The sequence below is a fragment of the Vanacampus margaritifer genome, chromosome 16, assembly GCF_051991255.1.
Source record: "Vanacampus margaritifer isolate UIUO_Vmar chromosome 16, RoL_Vmar_1.0, whole genome shotgun sequence".
Classification (NCBI taxonomy): Eukaryota; Metazoa; Chordata; class Actinopteri; order Syngnathiformes; family Syngnathidae; genus Vanacampus; species Vanacampus margaritifer.
In genome coordinates this window covers 6336312-6360170 of record NC_135447.1, presented here as the reverse complement: position 1 = coordinate 6360170, position 23859 = coordinate 6336312, and the positions used below count along the sequence as shown (strand labels likewise).

The 23859-nt window shown below is 39.4% G+C and overlaps 1 protein-coding gene across 2 annotated transcripts; it reads left to right on the top strand.

The window, feature by feature from the left end:
- Nucleotides 1-339: 339 nt before the first annotated feature.
- On the top strand, nucleotides 340-23407 carry LOC144036338 (uncharacterized). Of its 2 annotated transcripts, XM_077546885.1 has the most exons (23): nucleotides 340-435; nucleotides 1028-1222; nucleotides 2880-2990; nucleotides 6017-6053; nucleotides 6423-6546; nucleotides 7478-7540; nucleotides 7731-7950; nucleotides 8050-8295; nucleotides 9682-9831; nucleotides 9894-10169; nucleotides 10971-13087; nucleotides 13184-13310; nucleotides 14439-14544; nucleotides 15274-15479; nucleotides 16295-16461; nucleotides 16532-16600; nucleotides 16675-16823; nucleotides 17445-17559; nucleotides 17646-17833; nucleotides 17957-18098; nucleotides 18299-18425; nucleotides 18506-18676; nucleotides 20898-23407. In XM_077546885.1, the coding sequence occupies exons 5-23, from the start codon at nucleotides 6428-6430 to the stop codon at nucleotides 20919-20921; spliced, it is 4782 nt and encodes a 1593-aa protein (XP_077403011.1). In that variant the 5' UTR covers nucleotides 340-435; nucleotides 1028-1222; nucleotides 2880-2990; nucleotides 6017-6053; nucleotides 6423-6427; the 3' UTR covers nucleotides 20922-23407. The 2 variants fall into 2 exon arrangements, with proteins under 2 accessions (XP_077403011.1, XP_077403012.1); XM_077546886.1 differs by lacking the exon at nucleotides 7478-7540.
- Nucleotides 23408-23859: the final 452 nt, after the last annotated feature.

Genomic DNA, 23859 nt, shown 5'->3' with positions numbered 1-23859 from the left:
ATGAATTCGTTCTTCAATAATCTTCTAATAATAAAATCTGGATTATTGGATGGCGAATGAAAGAATGTTTGACTGCCTTGCTGCCAGTTTACAAGATTAGATCTATATTAATTACGTAATTCCCCCCCACCTCCGACAAGTTACTACACAAATGCAGCGTCGAGGCGCACACCTACCCAGCAGGGGGCAACATAAACACATATTTTGGCCTGAGTAGCAGTCTGGGTTGGTGCTGCACCAAAGATTGCTGATTGGTCCAAATAACCACATGACTCCTAGTAACACCCAATAGAGATTGAGCGGATCCAGGTTGTTGCTATGGCATTTCTGAGACAGCTGCTAGCAGTTAGCTGAGCTCCCCTCTCTGCATTTCACCCCCCACCCCTCTCTTACCGAGCACTTTCGACAGACGCCCTGACAATTTTACGACTCAAGGTGGGTGAAATGAGAGCGGGTGGTGACGGGGGGGGGTCCTTTTACACATAATCCACAGAGCTAAGTACCACCCCCTATTCCCCCCTCCCATTGGTGGGCTCAGGAAAGCACGCGCAGCCCTTCCCATCTGTTGAGACAGTCCTAAGAAAATGGCCGGATGCATGAATACTACATTACGAACACACGAGAATGAAAGCTACTCATGAATTAATATTGAATGGCAGACTCCAACCCAAGTATAGTATGTGGTGTCCCTATCTCACCCGGTTTAGAATGATGTTAACAAATAAACATGGAGATTAATTAGGATTCCATTTGTGTCCTGGTTTAAAAAAAAAAAAGTGATAGCACATTATCTACCTGTAGCTGTATAATAAAGATACATAAATGTGACGAGCTTTTTTTTTTTTTTAGGCGGATGTGGAATATACTGTATGACATATCTATTTCTCTAAACTGGCTGTGGTCCAACTCTAAAACACACACACACAGAAATTAAAGGGCCCCATCCATGCCCCTCCTCCGTTCCCCTCACACTACGCTGGATCACACATTTCTACTCTCTGATTGGCTTGTGTCTTGTGATTGACAGCTAGTTGGCCCGCCTTCTTCGGTTTGCACGGCGAGCCCGAACGTCGAATATCGGATTGGAAACAGGAAGAGGACTAGAGGGGGGAGAAAAGACACGGTGGACAGGATCGGGTGAGAAAAGGTGGAGAGGAGTGAAAGGGAGGAAAAGGGGTGCAGAGGGGGGAGTGTGGACCAAAAGACGGAAGACAAATAAGAGGTAAAAGTCGACTGCACACCGGCAACTTCAACGTGTTCGATTTGCCTTTCCCTTCTAGAAATACACATCTCACATTGTGCATTGTAGTAGAGCTGCTGGCGTCTGCATACAAGTGTAACTGCATTTCGATTGACCTGCTTGCATTCGACCAGTTTCTTATCTGTCTTTTGTGTGTGTGTGTGTTTGTCCTGCAGCTGACACTGCAGCGTGCTGCACATTCGACACACACTTGCAATGCATTCTCACGTGCAGATTTTCTAGAACCCAGGGTGAATTTTTGAAGCTGGTGGTTGGGGGCTCAACTATTGCAGCTTTAAACCGTTCAGCTTAAACTGTTGAATGTGTTGAGTACAGCAGTGAAAAGCCACATATCTATCTATCTATCTATCTATCTATCTATCTATCTATCTATCTATCTATCTATCTATCTATCTATCTATCTATCTGTCTATCGCCTCCTTGCACTCCTGTCAATCCCTCACCATCCCATCAACCTAATGCCTCCTTGCATGCCAGCATTCTCATGTGCACACAAACACATGCACGTGCATCCTGCAATGAACCCGTTAACTTGTATCATTGTCTACTCTAAATACACTTTTGCACTGTTAGCGAAAGAAAAAACCCCTCCTTCTCGCTCTTGACCTTGCCTTGGTACATTCCAGTACCCCTCGGAGAGACGTGCGTTATGGAGCATACACCGGGAGAGGCTGCCATTATAGAAGGGGATACAGCAGAGGGAGGAAAGCAAGCCTACTGGTTATTTTTAGAAATGGCATTGATATTCGGCTCCTACTGTACATTCTCCCTCTTGGCTGCCATGCTTTTTTTTTTTTTTTTTGTCATACACGCAATATAATCATACACAGTGTGTGATATCTGGGGCAGGCTGTCTGTCTCGTCCATGTCAGTGCTGACTGTTGCAGCTTCTCGCCTTGTCTCCCATCTGTTCTCTTCGTGTCTGCTTCTTGTGTTAGCAAGCCTGGAAGTCACAGGAGACGGTCAGAGTCTGGTGCAGCCCATCCTTCCTTTTATGGTATCGGATCACAGTTAGCCTCCCCGCGTGCACGTACGTGCATAGTTGCACACAGTAAGAGGTGCACGTTTGCAGTATTTCACTCTCAGGTTGTGAGATGCTTGCTAGAAATGTTCCATCAGGAATGGATGAACAAAGACAGAAACCAACGGTGATGTTCTCCAGCAGCTCACCGCCATTTCCCACCTCTCTGTCGAAATCGCACGGCCTCCCCTCCTAGTTTAGGCCTTACTATCAACTCTAGGCTAAATTATCACTGGTTGCCAGGGTTACAAGGACACACTGTGCAGGGAGAAAGAGGAGGGTGCGGAATCAAGATAGCCATAAAGAGGAATTGTAATGGGCAGTGTTAGTTGGTATCCTGACACGAAAAGTAATCGTCCTAAATCAAGTTATGATTACAGCAAAGGTAATAAAGGCAGAGTCACGTGGAGGAAACAGGATGTTTATCCACCATCCTTCTTCTGCCCGTATCTCTTATTCTATGTTTGAAAAAAACAAAACAATGCAGATCATTGTGGATGCAGGAAGAAAAAAAAACCCACCAAGCTTTATTTGACACAATAAACCGGCAACTGACAATGGTATTTCCTCACTCTGTCTGCTCTGTGTCTTTGCCAGATAGGGGGCGAGCATGTCTATTTAAAGACTGTACGGGTCTGCTGTATTTGCTATTTTGGACTGACTGACTGAGAGCCCATCTCCCTTTTTTGACTCGTCTTTCACTGTAAGGTAAGGATGCTTTAAAAGAATGGCTTCAACATTAACTCATTCCCTGCCAATGACGGCTATAGACGTCAAAAATTCATTTTAACTATTTCTATTAGTTTAAAAAAAAAAAAAAAGTCCCACTTTTGTCAACTAGTGTATGAAAATCTAGATTTTTTTTATTGTGCATTTAGAACAAGTTTTTTTAAAAAAAAAAGTCCCACTTTTGTCAACTAGTTATGAAAATCTAGATTTTTTTATTGTGCATTTAGAACAGATATAACATTTGTGATTAATCGTGAGTTAACTACTGAAGTCATGCGATCAATTCCGATTACAAATTTTAATCGCCTGATGCCCCTAATTTTTAATAATTTTTTTCTTTTGTTTTTTTAAATCGTGTCAGGCGATTAAAATGTTTAATCGCTTGACTTCAATAGCTAACTCACGATTAATCGCAAATGTTATATCTGTTCTAAATGTACAATTAAAAAAAAAAAATCTAGGTTTTCATACTCTTGTTAACAAAAGTGGGAAACAAATGTTAAACTAATAGAAATAGTTCAAATGAATTTTGGACGTTTATAGCCGTCAATGGCAGTGAGTTAAAGGGGAAGTCAACCTATAAATTTTCTTTGCAATAATATCTTGCATGTGCCTTCCACTAACACGGGCTTCTGATTAATATTGTGTTTGTGGAATATGAGTTAAGCAGCAAAATCCACCCGTTTTTGTCCATCTCAGGAGGCGGCATTCAGGCACTTGCTGTCGACTGAAAATGACATCACAGGTGCTCAGGTAACAACCAATCACTGCTGAGTCATGATTGGTTGTTACTTGAGCCCTGAAAAACGGTGATGTCATTTTTCATTCAACAGCAAGTAGCAAAATGGCCGCCCCCTCAAGCAGGTAAAAACATATGATAATAATTGTCAAGTTGTTAGGTAAATACACATTTTAGCCGGAACAGACGGCAGAATTGTCCAAAGAGTTGGTGTCGCTTGCAAGCAGCAATATTGTCCGCTCATAGATTTCAAAATGTTATACAGTGCTGACTGTACAGTTTTGAATGTGTTTTTCCTATCGCGGGGTATTTTACACTTTCCTAACATAACCCCTCGCCGCACGCGACATCATTTGGGCTTCAGAGCTAAACTCCAGATGTATGCGTTAACCCTGCACAGATGGGTTTCATATTGGCCGCGCGCACAACGCTGTTGTCGTTGAGTCAAACTGGAGCTGACGGTCAACTCCCCCTGCATCTCTGTAACAAGAGTGTGCATTCCACTCTGCAATAGTGAGGCTTCAAAACAGATGGGGGGGGATCTGTAGTCGGTGTAATGGTCTGTAAATCCTTTCAAGTTTAAAGAGCTGTAAGATGTTTTTTTTTTTTTTTTTTGCTTCTCTGGGAACCAAAACATTACAGAAAACTTGAAAACAAAGGTTGGCATGAATTAAGGCCAGACATCTTTTAAAGTACGATTGCGGTATAGGATTGGCCGTGTTCTAAGTAGATCATTTTGAAGGCATGGCAAAGAAATACTTGAATGCAATTATTTTTTGCCGTTTTTTTAGTTCCACTTTGTGCCAAAAAAATCAAGTTCAAGCAAGGTCAAAGTGATGAACAGCTAATTTTCAGGAAGCTTATGTTCTTTAAATTAGAGAGGATTACAAGGACTTTAAACGGGCATGTTTAGTCAGCATGTCGCAGCTTTTTTTATTTTATACAGCAATCAATCTTATATAAAGTATACACTGAATGTCGTGGAGTCATAATTACATGTGCATGGTAATATATTGCTGAATTATGAATGCATGTTGTGCCCTCTTTCTTCTCCAAGAATAAATCTAAATGAAATGGTCTTTACATGGCCTAAAGCCAAAGCAGTAAAAGATGTCTGGCTTTCAGTTGCTGTAGCAACTGGGTAGAAATGGACTCTTGAAGAGCTTCCTCACTTACCTCATTCACTACACACAGTGAGGCTTTTAATGCATGGCTGCACAACATTCTATAAGCGCACTATACGCAAATGTGGATGGAAAAACCTTAACCACTCAAGGAATTGCCTACAAGTTACACAGCTGGGTATGAAAGCATATTCGCAAGCAACCACATCTGGTGCAGCTTCTTCTCTTCCCCCCCCCCCCCCCCCGCAACAAAGATTACATCACCTATGTAGGCAATAATAATACTCAGCAACAATTTTATTAAAAAAAAAAAAAACTGAAGTCCTAGACCAAGGCTTTCTAACTTACAATTATGCAAAATCCCGGTCTGTTTTGATCTTCATTGATAAAGCAGTGCAAAAACAGTAAGGTCAAAAATAACCCAATTTGGGGTTAAAAAAAAAACAAAAAACAAATGGACTGATCCGCTAGCTGTTTATTTGATGCAACTTTCTGTTATTTGGCAGTTGCCACAAAAAAATAAAAAATAAATAAATAAAATTGGGCATTTTGTAAAAAACAACCTCAAAGATTGAGTTGTTTTGGACAATACAAACCCCCAAAACTGGGTCATTTTATATAAAAGAGAGAAATTACTTTTTGTCCCAAAAGCTTTTACACTAGCTCCCAAATTTTCTCGGGGTCAATTATTTTTGTAACCCAGAGTTCCAAGCAAACATAGTGAAGCAGCATTTACCTGTTATGCTGCGCGCAATAACAAAAGTCAGCCCCAAATGGAAATGCTTTTAAATGCAGTTTCAAAACTATTGGTTAAGGGTCTTATAGAGCGTTTTTAAAAATTGAAATTTTCATAAGTATGGTTCTCTCTAAGCTTAGAGACTGATGAGATTTGGTTAGTCTTTGGGGTGAAAAAAAACACAATATCCATCTCATTTGCTTTTTCTTTGTTCTGAAAGTTAACTTCTTTACTATCAGTGCCATGTGTTTTATTGTTGGATGAATGCTAACTATGATCAAGTGCGGCAAAATGTTTAACCTTAGAAACAAAAGTAAAACAAAATACAGATATCCAATAATCAAGCAAAAAAAAAAAATGAAATTATCTCCATAAATCACAAAATCATGTGTCTTGTCTTTTTCAGGTGAGAAGTGGAAAGCCGCCCGAACACAGACAGACTGGTAATCACAGAGTATTTGTTTTTATTCAAGTTTTTTTGTGTGTGCCAATGGTACATTATATAGATGTTCTAATCAAATTGCTACTTAAATCACCGGTATATATTAGCTAGAAATTTCAATATGTACGTTAGAAATCCTTATACTGTAACTAGATCCAAAAAAGAGTTGCATCAAAAAATGTTCCTTTTACAGAGAACTATAATTTGACTGGCAATGTCATAGTGGTAGAACTTTAACAATGCTGTTTGTATTTTTATTGAGCTTGCGGTTTATAGTTGTATAATTGTACTGGGATATATTTGAGAGCAACATAAGAAAGCCAAAATGCTATACAAGTGAAAAAACAACATTCAACATGTCTTTTTGCAGGCTGCATGTATCACCCGGCAGAGCTGTACTCTGGCCGTAAAACATGGCACTCCTATCCAGATGGAGGACCAAACAGAGGACAATGGGCCCCGGTAAACTGTCGGCCCTGGAGCCAAACGCAAAGGTCAGCAGCAGCATGACAATACAAACAGACGTTGAATCATTGAATAGACGTTTAAATCTGAATTTGAAGGAATAGTTTGCTTACCTTTTGGTTTTGTTATATGAATACGAAAATGCTTTTGACATAATTTTGCTCTCACGCAATCGCATGTTAGCGGCAGGTGTGACGGCAGTTTCTGTGCAGGCTGATTAACCCTGGAGAACCCAAGAAGCCTTTTCTTCTTTGGAAAATTATGAATTATACATTAAATGACTGCTATAAGGTCACTGAACACCAAAATATATGTTTTTTCAATTATAACCCTTGTTTTTTGAACTAGCTCAGAGTTGCTAATTTATCAAAATATATATATAAAACATACTCCTAGGCATTCTGCAACATGATATGAAATAGATTAACAAAAAAACACACAATTTTACCATCTGATGGTTTGCTGAGAAGATGGTTTTGTTCGGATTTATTTCCAGCTCAACAAAACAGCATGTTGCCAGCCATCTTGCCACCACCACTCTGGCTCATGTAAGTGCAATATTCATCCACTAGATGGCCCCATGCAGGGGTCAGAAGTGGCACTCTGGACTTTTGAAGTTAAATTTGAAAAAAAAAAAAAAGGTCTGTTATTTGAGTAGCAGAATATATAGGGGCCAAATTTGACCCCATGGGTTCTCCAGGGTTAACTGTGATGAGCACATTCAAGAAAAAAGCACTTAGCTAGGCTGCAGTTGAGAGTGTGCGGTTTAAACATGAGTGAATGAGCCCACACCAACACGTCTCTAGAGAACTGTTAACAAAATAATACAATTTGATTTTTATTTGAATCAGTAAATAGAGGAAGTACACTACAGACAATCCATGTCGTTTGTGGTAACCCACCGGGTAAATGTAGCATTATTTCTTGAATACAAAACCGTTTTATCTGTTGCCAATGCAGATGCAACGGAGGGCGCGTTCCACCCGATCGTCCCATCTCACCGTCAAGTCGTCAGTTAAACAGGTGAAGAGTAAAAAAAAATAATCAAAGTAGTTTGTGGAAAAACTCATCTCCAGAAGCATTTTGAGAGTGCGTTCTATTGCGCAATATGGTAATTTGTGTGTAAAAGGCCCTTTTCAAGCATGCTTGTTGTTTTCACAGTGATGATCTCATCCGCCGTGATGTTTGTTGATCAGTTTGTTTGTTTGCCAAGGGGGGAACGCACAGTCCACTATGCCCAAGACAAGGGTTCCTCTAAGGGGCACAGGCAGTCCCTAAACGTTTGGGATGGTAAAGAACATCCATTTGAGGCCCAGAACTGGCATCACAACTCTGCACGCTCATTCCACAACCGAGCTGGCACCAACAATGGTTATCTAACAAGACCGGGACAACGCTACACAAACTGGGACAGCAATGTCAGCAACTCTTTGGTGAGGCCTTTAGAAGAAGGGGGCCTTGTGAAGAAAGTATCTTTTCAAAGGAGTAAATGTTGTTAGTACTTAACATTGTGTTTCTCATTTTGGCTCTAGCATGGGAGTCCTCGCCTGCACCGTCACAACAGAGAGCTCCAGTCCCCCCCAGAAAGGTGGGCTCCCTCGGATTTTCGCAGGAGCTTTCCCGCTCGGATGATTAATGACAGACCCGGGCCTTGGAAACGGCCAGCCTCGCACCAGCGCCAAGACCAAATGCACCAGCATAGTCCACCCCCACTGCACCCGACATCCACAAGGGATGAGTGTCCAGCCAAGAGGAGCCGGGACTCGGGTCCTGATCAGGTATATGGTGTTCAACAATCACTAGCTTTGGTAGTTGCATTTCTCAATCTATGCCCTTGAGCAAGAATCCCAAAAGGCTCATGTTCAAGTGAGGATTGTTGAAGTAGAAAATGTGTGCTATAGTACCACCCGCTGGTAGTTTACCGTGCATTGTACACCATCAGGAAAAAAAAAAATTAAGATTTTATTTTTTTAACTCTTTGACTGCCAGACGTTTTCAGAAAAGGGATGCCGTGGGTGCCAGCCCATTTAAGCATTTTGACTGATCTTTCAAGGTCCACAGAAAATGTTGTGTTTGGACTATGGAAACACACATACTATCAAATGAAAGATTGGACTCTCAAAAAAGTTTGTTTCTACCGTATTCCGTTTTTCAGTAATCAACAATAGAAAATGGTTAGTTTCATCTCTGTTTTGAAAAAAACGTCTTTTAACGTCTTTGGCACTCCTCCCTAGGATTTTATTAAACGTTATTTAACGTTTTTGGCAGTCAAAGAGTTAATGTACCTTTTTCAGGGGGTCCCGGAACTTTTATCCCTCTTAAACGCTTTTAAATGTGGCTAGACATGGACTCTTACTGTCTGTCTGTTTCTGGTTATTTATACTTATTTTAAGATACTTATTACTTAATTACTTATTTGATCAAGCAGTCTTGGCAATTGAGTGTTAAATACTGTGAGGCTTAAAACAAACATTTTCCACATTTTAAGATGACTAACCAACTGGGGTTTCATAAATTGAATTTTCTTTTTTTAAGATTTTGCAGAATCTAGTAATGAGGTAAAGGAAAAAAAAAAAAAAAACACAAGTCAGAAAACAATCAGACAAAAGCGGAATCCATATATATATATATATATATATATATATATATATATATATATATATATATATATATATATATATATATATAATTCTTTATTATAAGCATTTTTGTCTTGTAAAAATAAGTCCGGGGTTTCGTTATTTACTAAGCTAATTTTTCCTCTTGCGAGTAAATGCACTACCTGCTCAGGGTCTACCCTCAGACTGGGAGGTTGTGGGTTTAATTCCCTCGCTGGCTCATATAAAAGACAATTAAAAATGGGGCCTGTTTTCTCCCTGCTTGACACTGAGATGGCCAACCGTAAATGAATATGCATTTATTTTAGGAACATAGTTTTATATATTACAGCTTGAAAAAAGTCAGTATTACTGTTTTTTTAGTGTAAAAATACTATTTTCAAGACCGCTGTGGTTGATATGGACCTAGTATTATTTTCAAAATATTACAGGTAAATTTAAGTAAAAATTTCTTGTTCTGTTGGCAGCTAATAATAATTTTCTCATTTTACTAAATATTTTTTTTCTTAAATTTTCTACTGTCTTTTTTTGCGTTTCTCTCTTTAGTCATCTCATCCAGGATCAAGACATTTAGTTGCCCATCCACCATCCTCACCTCGCCACCACCGTTGTAACCAAGATGACTGGAAGCCACCTCACGACCGGGCGGGTCCGAACCACCCCTCCGACCACAGGACCTCAACAACACATCAACAGGTATACTCGCTTACGCATTTAAAATTGTTCTTCATTTCTGATTTTATTCCTTCTTTATTCAGGAGACCTCAAAATCACGCGCTGGAGGACATAGCTTTTGCAACAGTGACCCGACAGTCCAAAACCAGGGCTGCAGCAGCAGAGCTTCACATCTTGGGAACGGTTACCGAAAAATGTCTTCCCCAGCAGAACACACTCGTATGCCTTACAGCCACCAAAATCCTCATTACCACCAACAGCGGCACACTCGCCACCTCAGAGATGAACAGCACAAACCTCTGACGCACCGCCTTGAGGAAGAGGAGAACTTGAGGAATCATCTCCGCAAGCAAAGCACAGTAAGAAATTCTTCATTTCTAATAATATATGTAAATGTTTAATTTTGCTACCCACCATTCTGTGTACATTTAGGCACATTTTGAGGCTTTATTTTTTTGTTCCCACAACCATAATAAGTCCGTAATGTGTCTGTGTCAAGCTGCTAAGTATTCTTTATGTATATATTAATGTCAGGCGATTAAAATTAATCGCAAGTTTTATATCTGTTCTGAATGTACAATAAAATATAATTAAATATTTTTTCTAAGATTTCATACTCTTCCTAACATAAAAGTGGGGAAACATGTTAAGCTAATAGAAATATGGCTGCATCTTTTAGTCATTGATAGAGTAATTTCATAATAATTCATAATATTTAGTTAAAATTAAAAAGATGTACTGTACTGTAAAAAATGTGTGATATTGATTTCTGTTAAAGTCATTTTTCTGCCAGTAGATGGAATAATTGCATTTGTAAGATGGTGGTGACAGCTCAATGCATTTTATTATTTTTTTCATTTAAGAGCTATCAAATCTTTAACATGAAGTAACTTGTGAAAATCTGTACATTTAAAAAAAAATAAAAAATACAATTTGATCCCAGTCTCCACAAATATTTGCGTTATTATTAAATTTATTACTGCTAAATTTTGACATGGTTGTGTCTGCTGCGTTGCGACTGGAATTCCCCCAGTACAGGCATTCCAAATAAGGGGCGGTCATTAATCGTGCATTAAAAAAAATTTGTGGTGTTAATTTAACTTTAACTCAAAATTAACGCACTATTTTTGACACCCCTAACATGTGTATTTACTCTACAGGAAATTCACCGTAACATAAGAGGCATTTCAAGAGAGCCAGCCACCTTCAAGAATTCTGCGGAAGAATCTCCTAACTATTCCTCCCTCCATTCAAAAGATTCTGCTCACAGTCCACGTGTTAGCCCTCCATTACACAAAGCAGCTAACCGTCAACAATGTAGCCCTGGCCTCAGTGGGCAACCAAAAATCCAGGGAAGCCCAACTCACAAAGCAAGATTCTGCTCAGCCTCGATCCCATCTCATACATCTCCAGCTGGCCCAAAATCCAGGTTTTCAGATGTCAAACACAAGAAGACCTCACAGCTTCTTTGCTTGTCTCCCCACGGCAGCTCGAGAATAAACAAGCCAGAAAAGGAGTCAGAAGCCCGAAGAATGGTCGGATGCATACAAAATGACAAACTGGTGAAGAGGCAGAGAAGGGACGATGTGGCAAAGGCAAATAAAAAGGCTGAAGACAGAAAGAAACGGAAGAAAAAAGAACGGAAATTAATTGAGAAAAAAAAGAAAAGGGATAAGGAAGGGAAGAAAGAAAAGAAAATAACCCTGAAAGCAAAAAACACAGAGAAGGAACGTTACAGCTCCTCTCTTATTTCTAACTCTTCAGCAGAGGAGCATCTTTCCATTTTTCCTCAAGGACTTTCACTCCCCACAAAAAACAGCTCCATCCCGACCACAGTCTCATCTCGATCAGAACCAGGACCAAAACCTAAAAATGCACTGCCTTCCCTTTTGCATAAAGCCTTAGAACCTCTCAGCGCAACGTGTTCTGTGAGTGTCGAGCAGTCGGGCCATGACAAAGGGCAAGGGGGGCTTCTCCACGCCCCGGATCTCCAACCCGTGGCCGTGATTGGAAATAGAGAAGTGGGAGACAACCTTGCTAACACTCCTCCCGTCCTCAGCTGGCAGGGCTCACCCGTGTCGGATGTGGGAGAGGATGACGACGACATGGAAAAGGGCATGCTAAGCAGGCCCGTCCTCCAGCCCAGCCCCACCCAGTGTCTTTCTCCTCCGCCCTTGGAAGACGAGAATATCGATGTTGTGGTTAATGTTGAAAGCAAACTGGCATATTGTTCGGAACCCCACGATGCGTCAAGTACAACTAATCATGTTCTTGAAGATGAGGCAAAGAAAGAAAATCCAGTCAAGTCCAGCTCTCTACATCACGAGCTTCACCATAAAGCAGGTCTGGATGACGTCTTCAAGAGTCTGGCCACTTTTCTCAGCGGCCAGAGGACCGCATGTCGAGGAGGTCCATTTGGGGGTTCTCCCGCTTTGACCGCTAACGGGGTTAAAGTTGCTTCCTCTCTTGCTCTCGGACCAGATATTAACTGTCACCAGCATCAAGATTCGGCCCTCAAGTCACGTCCGGCATCATCCAAGGAAACGAACAATCCGTCGGATTCACTTTTAGAAAAGCGCGGCGAGACGGATCACCGCGAGTCCACCAGTAAAATAGCGGAGCCTGATGTTGATATCAAAGAAAGACAAAAGGGCAAGGATGAAAGCATCCAAACCCAAAAAGAGGTCTCTCTTTTGGACCACTCGCTCAGCGCAGAGCTGAGACTGACCACCACCCACACCACCTCTTTGAACCACCTCCTTGTCTCGAGCAAAGACGAACGGCTAAAGAGTGAGGACCGAGATCACCAGGGCCGAAGTAGAATTAAGATAAAGAAAGAGAAAGGCGTTGTTATCCACAAATCCAAACAAAGACATAAAAAACAAAAATCCCCTCCGATCAATGATGTGCCGAAAAAGAGGGCGAAACATGAAAAAGCAAAAGCAAACATCGTGACAAAGATTAAAGGTGATGTCAGCGTGCTTGGAACTGTCGTTTCATCAGGACCTGCAACCTCTGATACTAAAACATCAACTATGAATGCATCCAAATTGAACACCGCCACACCAGCCGCCGCTAAACCTCTTTCTACCCCAGTTGACCCGCTCAAGCTCAAAATGCTGTCCATGGGCTTTACCAAGGAGCTGAAGGTGCTCTTGGTGAAAATGAAGATTGACGGGAAACACGCAATCAACGCGGCAGAAACAGAAGAGCAAAAAATCCCACTTGGTCAGATTAGCATCCAAAACACAGGAGCCGAAATTGTGGGAGCTTGCAAGTAAGTCGTCACCCAAAGATTGTTACTTTTCGTTTGATCTGAAAGAATACTTCAATGCAGTCTTTGTTTTGTGTTTTTTTTTTTTTTGTATCACAGGATGGCAAAGGTTAAGGAGAAGTTCAAGGAGTCATACCTGCTTCCTTCCCTTTCTGTGAAACCTCAACTTTCCGTCCAGATTCCAATTCCTCGAGAAAAGCGCAACCCTCCCACGCCAAGCATCTATGTAAGTCCATGCAAATATAAAACAATTTCATGTTTTATTTCACTGTTAAACCTCAATAATAGTGTTGATATTTGACTCATGGAAGTCGTGTGTGTGTTCTTGATTTTGATTATTAGTGCATTCAAATGATTGCAAAAGACTAAAATCCTGAATAATTTGGGTAATTTAATAACCCACAAGCAGTGCTGCCACAATTGCCCCCAAAACAAGTAGATTACAGAATACTTGATTTTAAAAGTAACTAATTTAGATTACAAGTTACTTTAATTGTGATATCCAGCAAATACCAACAACCCTGCTTAACATAAAAATGACACCCGGGTTTGCCACCTAATTGGAAGTGCATTTTTAACAGTGACATTTAAGATTTTTTTTAATTAAACTGTTCAGCTCATTTAAAAAAATGTATTCATTATTATTATTTTTAATTTAAATTTTTTTTATTAAATGGAATGGACTGCTATTTAAATACTGCTTTTTTAGCTATTACAAGCGCTACTACTAAAAGTCCTACTACTACTACTATTGCTACATGCGTCTTTCCACCTTGCAAGAGTCAGCAGTCCCATTCAAAATTTCCGTGGGAATTTTTCTAGTTAAAAATAAAATGAACACAACCTTTTTGACTTAACATTATTTTTAGTCGAAAAAGAATGAGCCATTTACGGATTTCACTTAAATTATATTGGCTACTAGTTTTTAATTAAAATTGATAATAATAATAATGATAATAAGACTAATATATTTTTAGTCGAAAAATAATGAGCCAATCACGGATTTCACTTAAATTATATTGGCTACTAGTTTTTAATTAAAATTGATAATAATAATAATGATAATAAGACTAATATATTTTTTTATTAAATCTAAAATAAAGGCAAAATTAGCACATTTTGGAGTATGTTACCAGCATCACTTGAGCACGAGTCTCAAAATATTTGAAACATCCGTCAACATAATGCAGTCCTATTCTACAATTATAAAGATATTTGACTACCACTCCAACAATTTCTGAGCAGAATTCTCTTGGTAAAGGCAGAATTTTGGATGCAGCATTTGTGTTGGATTGATTGTGCAGTGTTGTGGATACAGAATACAGCACATCAATTGCATTGTTATTGTTTGCAGTTGGAGAGCAGGAGGGACGCCTTCTCACCAGTCCTGCTTCAGTTCTGCACCGATCCCAAAAATGCGGTTACTGTCATCAGGGGCCTCGCTGGCTCTCTCCGCCTCAGTGAGTTTATACACAACACAAATTCGGAGGCGACTGAACCAATAATGGCTCTTTATTCTTTGTCATCAGTGTGTGAAACTGGTAAACCTACAATGCAATACATGCAATCACTGAAGACAAAGGGGCAATATTTGTGTATCCCATTTAGTCGTCTCGTGCAGGTCTACACAATCATGATATTTAGTTGTATGTGTTTTGTATATTTTTTTGGGGTGTTAAAATTTGTGTGTTCATTTTGAGTTGAATTAAAGTTCCTTTAACACCACAAAAAAATGTTTACGCACGGTTAATGACCGGGAAAGCAATTTTATTGTACATTTTGTTGTACATTTAGAACAGATATAGAATTTGCGATTCATCGTGAGTTAACTATTGAAGCCATGCAATTAATTATTTATTGATAATTATAATAATAATTAATTAATTATTTATTGATTTAAAACATTTGATCACCTGACACCACTAATATTTTTCAATAAAAAAAATTGTTAATCTTCTTCATTCATGATGTATGACTCTTGCCATCTTAACTTAAAATCCTAATTTGTCAATAGGGTTACACTCAGTGACTATTTTATCAGTTGAAGACAAATCTAAGATTTCAAGAAGGAAACCTTGTCACCATTTTGGGAAATTGCTTAAGCAACATTCACTTTTACATTTTGCACGCGCAGGCAGAATTTAAAACTGATCTGATAAAAATGTTATTCTCTTTTTTTTCTATGTGAGACCTTGGCTTGTTTTCCACCAAATCTCTGGTGGAAGCCAATGCGGAGCATGCTGTGGAGGTGAGGACTCAGGTCCAGCAGCCCGCCGATGAAAACTGGGATTCCCGCGGCTCCGCTCAGATGTGGCCCTGCGAGAGCAGCCGCTCACATACCACCATTGCCAAATACGCTCAGTACCAGGCCTCCAGCTTCCAGGAGAGCCTGCAGGTAGACCTTTTTCCTCGGGGCGCCCACTCGTGTGCTCATCAAGCATGCAATGTTTAACTTGGTGTACAAATAAATGCAAAATGAGAATTCAGCGCATAATATAGCCATAAAAAATGGAGTATGAAAATAGTAATACTTCATATATGCCTTTCACCCTGAAGTTGTGAAGTGTGATGTAATTAACTCATTCACTGCCATTGACGGCTATAGATGTCAAAAATTAATTGTAACCATTTTTTATTAGTTTAACATTTTTTTCTACTTTTGTTAACAAGACTATGAAAACCTAGATTTTTTATTTTTTTTACATTTCGAACAGATATATTAGTTTTACATTTTTTTCCCACTTTTGTTAACAAGAGTATGAAAACCTAGATTTTTTTTGTACATTTTGAACAGATATAAAATGTGTGATTAATTGTGAGTTAACTAGTGAAGTCATGCGATCAATTACGATGAAAATTTTTAATCGCCTGACGCTCTGAATTTTTAATTATCTTTAAGTCGCGTCAGGCGTTTAAATTTTTTTATTGGAATTAATCGCATTACTTCAATAGTTAGCTCACGAAAAAAAAAAATAAAGTAGTTAGCTCACGATTAATCACACATTTTATATCTGGTTTAAATGTACACTAAAAAAAATTCTAGGTTTTCATACTCTTGTTAACAAAAGTGGGAAAAAAAAGTTAAACTAATAGAAATAGTTGAAATGCATTTTTGACGTCTATAGCCGTCAATGGCAGTGAATGAGTTAATGGACAGACTTGTTGCCGTTGGCCAATCCTGCCAGCTAAGCTCATGTAGACGCTTTATAGGAGGAGAAGGAGAGTGAGAACGAAGAGGAAGACGAGCAAGCCGACTCCTCAAATTCGTCATCCACTGCTAAAGCGGGTGTGACATCAGCCAGCAATAAAGCCTCGACTGACATTAAAGCCACCTCTTCGCTCGCCTCCAGCAAAAACACCGCCGCCATCGCACCCAGGTTAGCACAAAAGATTGAAGAAATTTGGAGTTTTTTTATACTCACCTCAAACTTTCCCATTCCTTCCCAGTTCGGAAATGAAGTCTGTTGGAAAGATAATCAAATTTGGGACCAATATAGATCTCTCAGACCCGAAACGGTGAGTTCGTAAATTCTCGCCGTTCAAATAATGAAAAGGTAGTCGTTTCACACGATCTGCCGTATTTCTCGAAGGTGGAAACCTCAGCTGCAGGAGCTGCTCAAGCTGCCAGCGTTCATGCGAGTGGAGTCGGTCAACAACATGCTCAGTCATGTCGGTCACACCATCCTGGGCATGAACACTGTCCAGCTCTACATGAAAGTTCCGGGCAGCCGGACACCAGGTCAGTTGACCTTTGATATACTATTAGGGGTTCAACATTAGATTTTTTTTTTCCAACAATGCTAAAATGGGGGCTGCATTTAAGTCCCTTTTTTTCCTGGATAAAAGTTTCTCATCCAGGTGAGCCAGTGGTTCTTAACCAGGGTTCGATCGAACCCTAGGAGTTCGGTGAGTCAGTCGCAGGTGTTCGGCGAAGATCAAGACAAACACACAACTCAAATGATTCATGATGATACGCCTCGCTTGGCTATCATTGGCTGCGGGTGATCACGCTACATTTCCTGGCCTATCTGTGCTGCAGGGAATTTGGTGCACTCGGTAGTTGACTTGTGGCTGTTGTGGTGTTCCGCAGGGTTCAATTCTGGGGCCTCTGCTGTTTTCATTGTATATGGCGAAGAGAGCCAGATTCGATGAAAATGCTACTTTCCCTGTTCATTTGGTTCACCAGTGAATCCATTCTTGAAAAATTCGTTTTTCAATAAAGTATAAATAAAACAACGTTCAGAACCACTTAGCTGAGAGGATTAAATTTATTTTATTTATTTATTTTATGCTACTCAAAGCAATTTGACAAACGTGTAATTAACAATTACAAGTTTCAGACGCATTGTTTTGTCCTCAGGTCACCAGGAGAACAACAACTTCTGCTCAGTCAACATAAATATTGGACCAGGTGACTGCGAGTGGTTTGCTGTTCATGAGCACTACTGGGAGTCTATCAACAAATTCTGTGAGAAGTGAGTGAGGAGGCTTGATTTTTTTTTTTAACAATAGTAGAAAGCCGTTCCACTGTACGGTTTTCTTCGTTCTGTTTCTATCTCAGGCATGGAGTAGACTACCTCACGGGGTCCTGGTGGCCAGTTCTGGAAGACCTCTACAGCTCCAACATTCCCGTGTACCGTTTCATCCAGAGGCCGGGCGACTTGGTGTGGATCAATGCCGGGACTGTGCATTGGGTGCAAGCAGTGGGCTGGTGCAACAACATCGCCTGGAATGTGGGACCTTTAAACTGTGAGTCATGGGAAGCAACACTTGGAGGAAAATGATGACAAAGCTGCCTGGTAGCCATCTCTTTGTCTTTGATTCAAACATTTTCATGTTCAGTTTCACATAACTTGTGTTTCCGGGCGTTAGCATACCAGTATCAACTCGCCCTGGAACGATACGAGTGGAATGAGCTGAAGAAGGTGAAGTCGATTGTTCCCATGATCCACGTTTCCTGGAATGTGGCTCGCACCATCAAAATCACCGATCATGAGACCTACAAGATGATTAAGTAAGATGTTTGTTGTTGTTGATATTATTATTATTATCATTTTACAAGCCTGTCCCATTTCTGCCAAGCATTCCAAAGTATACCGAGATTAGCTGTACCAAATTATCCCTCATATGTACTTTAAATTAACTCAAAATTACCGCACACATTTTCACACCCCAAATTTTAAATGACCCTCTTTTGTGTTCCTCCTCCGCCAGACACTGCCTCCTGCAGTCCATCAAGCATATCCAAATTTTGAGGGAACAATTGGTGGCTTCCGGAAAGAAAATCTGTTATCAGAGTCGTTTGAAGGAGGAGCCGGCTTACTACTGCAACGAGTGTGACGTCAGTTCCCCAACTCGGCGTTTTCCTTTCACGTTTTCAGCTGTCTTAGTTGTGTGTCATGCACTTTTCGGTATGTGCAGTTGGAGGTGTTCAACATGCTGTTTGTGACCAGCGAACACAGCATGAAGAAGACCTACGTGGTGCACTGTGAGGACTGCGCCCGGGCTAAGAGCCCGTCGTTGACTGGAGTGGTGGTGCTGGAACAGTATCGAACGGAGGAGTTGGTGAAAATTTACGACAGCTTCACACTGGTTAGTCTCATCTCCATTCTCATAAGCGCTAATGGCAAAGTTTGCGTTGGAAAAGCATGTCAGTAGTCCTCTGTGGTCTACTCAGAATCAGATTTATTGACCAAATATGTAAAAAGACAAGGATTTTTTTCTGCTCAGTCACATTCTGTCCGAGAAACGCAAAAAAATAACAATATGAACGGGGAAGCCTGGTGGTTCACTAAATTAGCGTCCCAGGTTTTTTTTTAAGATGGAAAAGAAGAAAACATGAGGATGGGGGCAAAAATAAGATCAAATCTTTGCTCCTGTATATTATGTTACACCTTCACAATTTATTGAAAAATGTTACATTTACAATTCCAGATATATCTAATGGTAAGAGCACCAGAATAGTATGAGTTAAAGCACAAGAAGTGAAGCGTGCAGGGGCGCATTGGTTTTCAGAACTAGGCCTTCACGTAATGTTCATTTGGTCAGAGAGTTACGGTATGTAGCTGCTGCCACTGTGAAAGTGGGCGAATTAATCCTTCACCTTGTCCATACAAGCTAACCAACTACAAGAGTTGTCCAACTAATCCTCACAATGTCCAGAATTCTTCTCTTTTTTTTCTTTTCTTTTGAAAATTCCACCTTGAAAAATGCATTTTCACTCATGTACTGTTCAATGTTCTCTCTCGGCTTCATGTACTCTAATGAAATCCATCACCCTTATCTACCTCACCCTGTCAATTTAGTCGACTAAAATTCCTCTTTTTTTCGTCCGACTAAAATTGATTCATATTTAAATACAATCAGATGACTAAATTGGGACTAAAACTTTATTTAATTTTTGTCAAAAGACTATAACTAAAACTAAATTGAAATTTCTTGTCAAAGTTAACAAACACTGCTGAATAAAACACGAGGAAGCAAAAAAAAATTCAGCAGATTGTTATGACATGCAGAGGTTCAAAATGGCACCGTGGACTAATTTTTTTAATTAATACAAATGGGCGAGGCAGATTTATACCATGTTTCTTTATAAAATGCCCGTTTTTGGTCACATTCTGCTGTTATGATGTATTGTCTTTTTCAAGGTTCTAATTATGTCATATGAAATATTCAAATTAGAAAATTATATATATATATATATATATATATAGGTTTTCACCGGGTACTCCGGTTTCCTCCCACATTCCAAAAACATGCATGGCAGGTTAATTGAACACTCCAAATTGTCCCTAGGTGTGAATGTGAGTGTGGTTGTTCGTCTCTGTGTGCCCTGCGATTGGCTGGCAACCAGTTCAGGGTGTACCCCGCCTACTGCCCGAAGCCAGCTGGGATAGGCTCCAGCACCCCCGCGACCCTTGTGAGGAAAAAGCGGCCAAGAAAATGGATGGATGGATATATATATATATATATATATATATATAGTACAATATTGCTTTTATTGTCCATCGAGGGCATTACAAAGTGTATATATATATATATATATATATATATATATATATATATATATGTATGGATACGGATAGTAGTTCAAGTGTGACTTAGTTATCCCAGCAAAGCCCATTTTTGGCTCAAATGCCACAAGTAAAAAAAATAAAAAATAAAAAAACATAACCCACGGGTTAATCTATGTATGAGATGAAATCCCACTCGAGTAGTGCTGAACCATGGAAAAATTCTGACGTCCCCTAAGGGATTTTAGGTATATTTTCTGTATATTCAACTTGTAATCTGATTAGTTCAGATATACAATTTTTTTTTTTATATTATGTTGTTACAATTGTACCGGGGCCGGCACTCTTGAGTCTGAAGTCAGTGGGAACTTTAGCACTGATATAGCAACATATGGAAGCTGAAATCTGATTGGACAAAAAAATAGATATATAACTCACAAATGACTGCGAGATGCGCTCACTATGAAATGAAGACAAAATATTTGTTGGCAATACATTATTTTACAAAGTGTATGCAATGTTTTAAATTGATGTCAAGGCTTTTTTTGATCATGTTTAAGCCTTCCGAATAGAACATTTGCAAAGTTCTTCTCCTTGGGGGTATCCGTAGCACAAAGATGGTGGCAAAGCATGTCATGTTTTCTTCTTATTTTTTATTATTGGGCAGCCATGGCCAAAGTGTCTCAAAATTGCCGGCCGTCACCCTGAGCACTGCGATTCCTCCATAACTCATGTCAACAGTGACGAGTTGAACGCACCGCTGAACTTTAACCTTGTTTGTCTCAACCCCCCCCCGTCAGGCTCCGTCACCCGCATCAAAATGAGGACGTCGCCATGGCGTCTTTCAGCCATAACCAAAACCAAGGGCAGCACAAATGTTGCCTTGAAGGCAATCTGTTTCCCCGCAAGCACGTTGTGAATCAGCCAATCAACGTTTACTCTGTTGTTTACATCTCACGATAAGTACAGCTCACTGTCTTCCCCATACCGACTGCTGATTGGACGTGCGCATTGAAATAGAATGACTAGAATGGTAATTGTCATGGATGGGAAAAAAAAAAAAAAAAAAAAAGAAGAACAAAAAGTGAGCACTGCTGTAAAAATCAGGTTATTTACATTCAACGGACTCTGCTGTGATTCAAAAGCGTCAAGTAGCCAATTTTATGTATCAATTCAGGTACTTTTATGCAAATTCCGTGTTTTTACACCAATCTAGTTATTCTATATGTCCATGAATTTGCTGTGATTCTATTGTACCAGCAGAGGAAACCGCTTCGCACGGGAGAGGTAGCTGATTGTCACATTTGCATCCTTATTGATTGATATTGATCCCGGTTTGTGTTGATCTTCAGGTAAACTCATTGCCTGTAAACTCTCTGAGGTGCTATATCTACTCCGGTCGTATTTATTATTGTCAGATCAGTCCCCCCCCCCCCCCCCCCCCAAAAAAAAAAAATTCCACCAGCCTGGAAAATGCACCACATTGGCCTTGTAAACTGTATTATGAGAAGTTGTAATTGGAGTGTAAAACTATGCCAATAAGCTTTTTTCTTTAACTAAAAAAATATATATATCTCTAAGATAAGGGTTTGTTAGAGAACTAATATGGCTTTCGTTCTTAGTTGGGGGATCAAACAGTCAATATAATCTATGATACACCGAAAAAGCAAATGTGTGGATTTTCTATTGTGTTTGTTTGCTATGGGAACCGAATCTCAATTTTTTATACCTCTTTTTGTGTTGCTTGTTTTTCGATGACATGGACATAAATAACTGTACATTGTGAATGACTTTATGGGATCAAAGGTGCTGTGCATAGATGAAGTATTTCAACAGGAATGGCCAATTTTGCTGCCTCTCGACAAAGAAGCTATGAATCCGTGAGTACAGAACTTGACTTTTGCTTCTCTTTGCATACGTTTTTATACCAGCAGATATCACTGGATATGGAACAAGGAGTAAATTGATGTCTCACTATAAGTTCTCTAATTTTATACTCTTTTTATCTCATTTTTGTGTATAATAGACCACTTAACTTGGTCCAATGGTTAAAAACGACCCAACTCAACATATAATTTGCTAGTAATGCTTATGAAACCCCTTAACCCCTTTGGCGTTATTGTGACCATTTTTTGGCTTTTTGTTGGTTCTGACCAAGCCATTTCAAAATAAAATACTGCCCACGGGTTAATACACAGTACTACGTGATAAAATATAATGAGATCTGAAGTGACGTATGCATTGTGAAAGGTTTTATTCATTTGTGAGGAGAATTTGAGAAAGGTCTTGTTATATAAGCATAAAAAGTCAAATCTGATTTACCCCCTGCTTTTATTTCTCTATGCACACCATATCATGTATATAATGTATCTGTTTTCTAGTTCTCTTTTGAACCTAATTTGTAATTGTTCAAATTTGTCATCCTCGGTCTCTTGTTTTGTTGTTTGAAAAAAAAAAGAAGAAGAAACAATCCTGAAGTATCCTAAGTCACTCATTTTAATTACTGCACTGGGAATTTCTTCCTACTTTTATACCTCTTTTTTTGTTCTGGTTTGTTTTGTGGGGGATTTGCAGAGAAAAATTGTAAATTGTGACATTATTTATACTGTACATGCGACATGGTTTTCTGAAATATTTATTGCATATGAAACGGTACTCATTGATGAGGCTACAAGGTATTTTCAAGATGTAGTCCGGCGACGATGGGGGGGGGGGGGGTGCGCATCGAGGGTCCAGTGAATCCCCTTGGTGCTTCGAACCCTCTTTGTCTCCGTGCCCCCGTCCCGTCCCGTCCCGTCACGACGCGATGATGAATACGCAGCGATACAACTCGAGCCAACCTGCTGGTGCTTACAAACATTACAACACACTTTACTGTAACTAAAATCAAATCTTTGTACTGTATTTAACTCATTAATACTCATTTTTGTTTTGTTTTTTACTTTTTCAATTGTGTGAACTTCATAATCTCGTGTGGATATTGGTGACTTTATGAGCATTAGTAGCTGTAGTTGTAACTTTTGACACATTTTGCAGAGACTTAAAAAGATGTGACTTTTAATGGCCAAGGTTTTGTTTTCTGTGTGTGCGTCTTGTCCTCATTCTGGGGGGTTTTTATTTGACAGATGTAATGTTTTGTTTTTTCTCTCTTATGATGTTCATTTTTTGCTGCACTTATAGTTTCAAATAGGATATGTAGACGAAAACCTGAGCCAGACCTGTCTTAAATCCCTCTGTGATATTTCTGTGACATATTGTATTGTATTGTTCAAGACAATAAAATGTTTTGATAAATTATTCAAAAAATGTATTCTGGATGAGTTGTTTTTCTGGATAAATCTGTGTGGGTGAGCACTTCTACTTTGCCGAGATAATCCATCCATGCACACATACACTTACTAGCTATAGACTGCTAATGACTTATGACAAGCAAAACGTTTATTTATTTTCTTGTATGGATAATGTGCATAAAATATGTTTTCCCAGCTTGATCCCACATTTCCTAAATGATAATGAAGACAATTTTCCACAGGTGTGAATGTGGGGGGAGGCCACAGCACCCCGCTACCCTTAATAAAGAGAATACAGAAAATGGATGTCTGGAAAATAATATTAAAACCCCTGGGTGGTATTTGTCCGATTTTGTGCTTTTAAAAAATATATATATATATTTAATGTGTAATATCAAAGAACAATATGAAAAACAGTGATAATTTCGTTAACGGAAAAAAAATGTTCTGATGAAAATGAAACGAAAACTAA

What these genes read in the sequence shown, in the direction of transcription:
- LOC144036338 (XM_077546885.1), top strand. Translation starts at nt 6,428, where the DNA reads ATGTATCACCCGGCAGAGCTGTACTCTGGCCGTAAAACATGGCACTCC. An exon ending in GAAATTGTGGGAGCTTGCAA is followed by an intron (nt 13,088 to 13,183) that starts GTAAGTCGTCAC and finishes TTTGTATCACAG; the next exon opens with GATGGCAAAGGTTAAGGAGA. An exon ending in ACCGCCGCCATCGCACCCAG is followed by an intron (nt 16,462 to 16,531) that starts GTTAGCACAAAA and finishes ATTCCTTCCCAG; the next exon opens with TTCGGAAATGAAGTCTGTTG.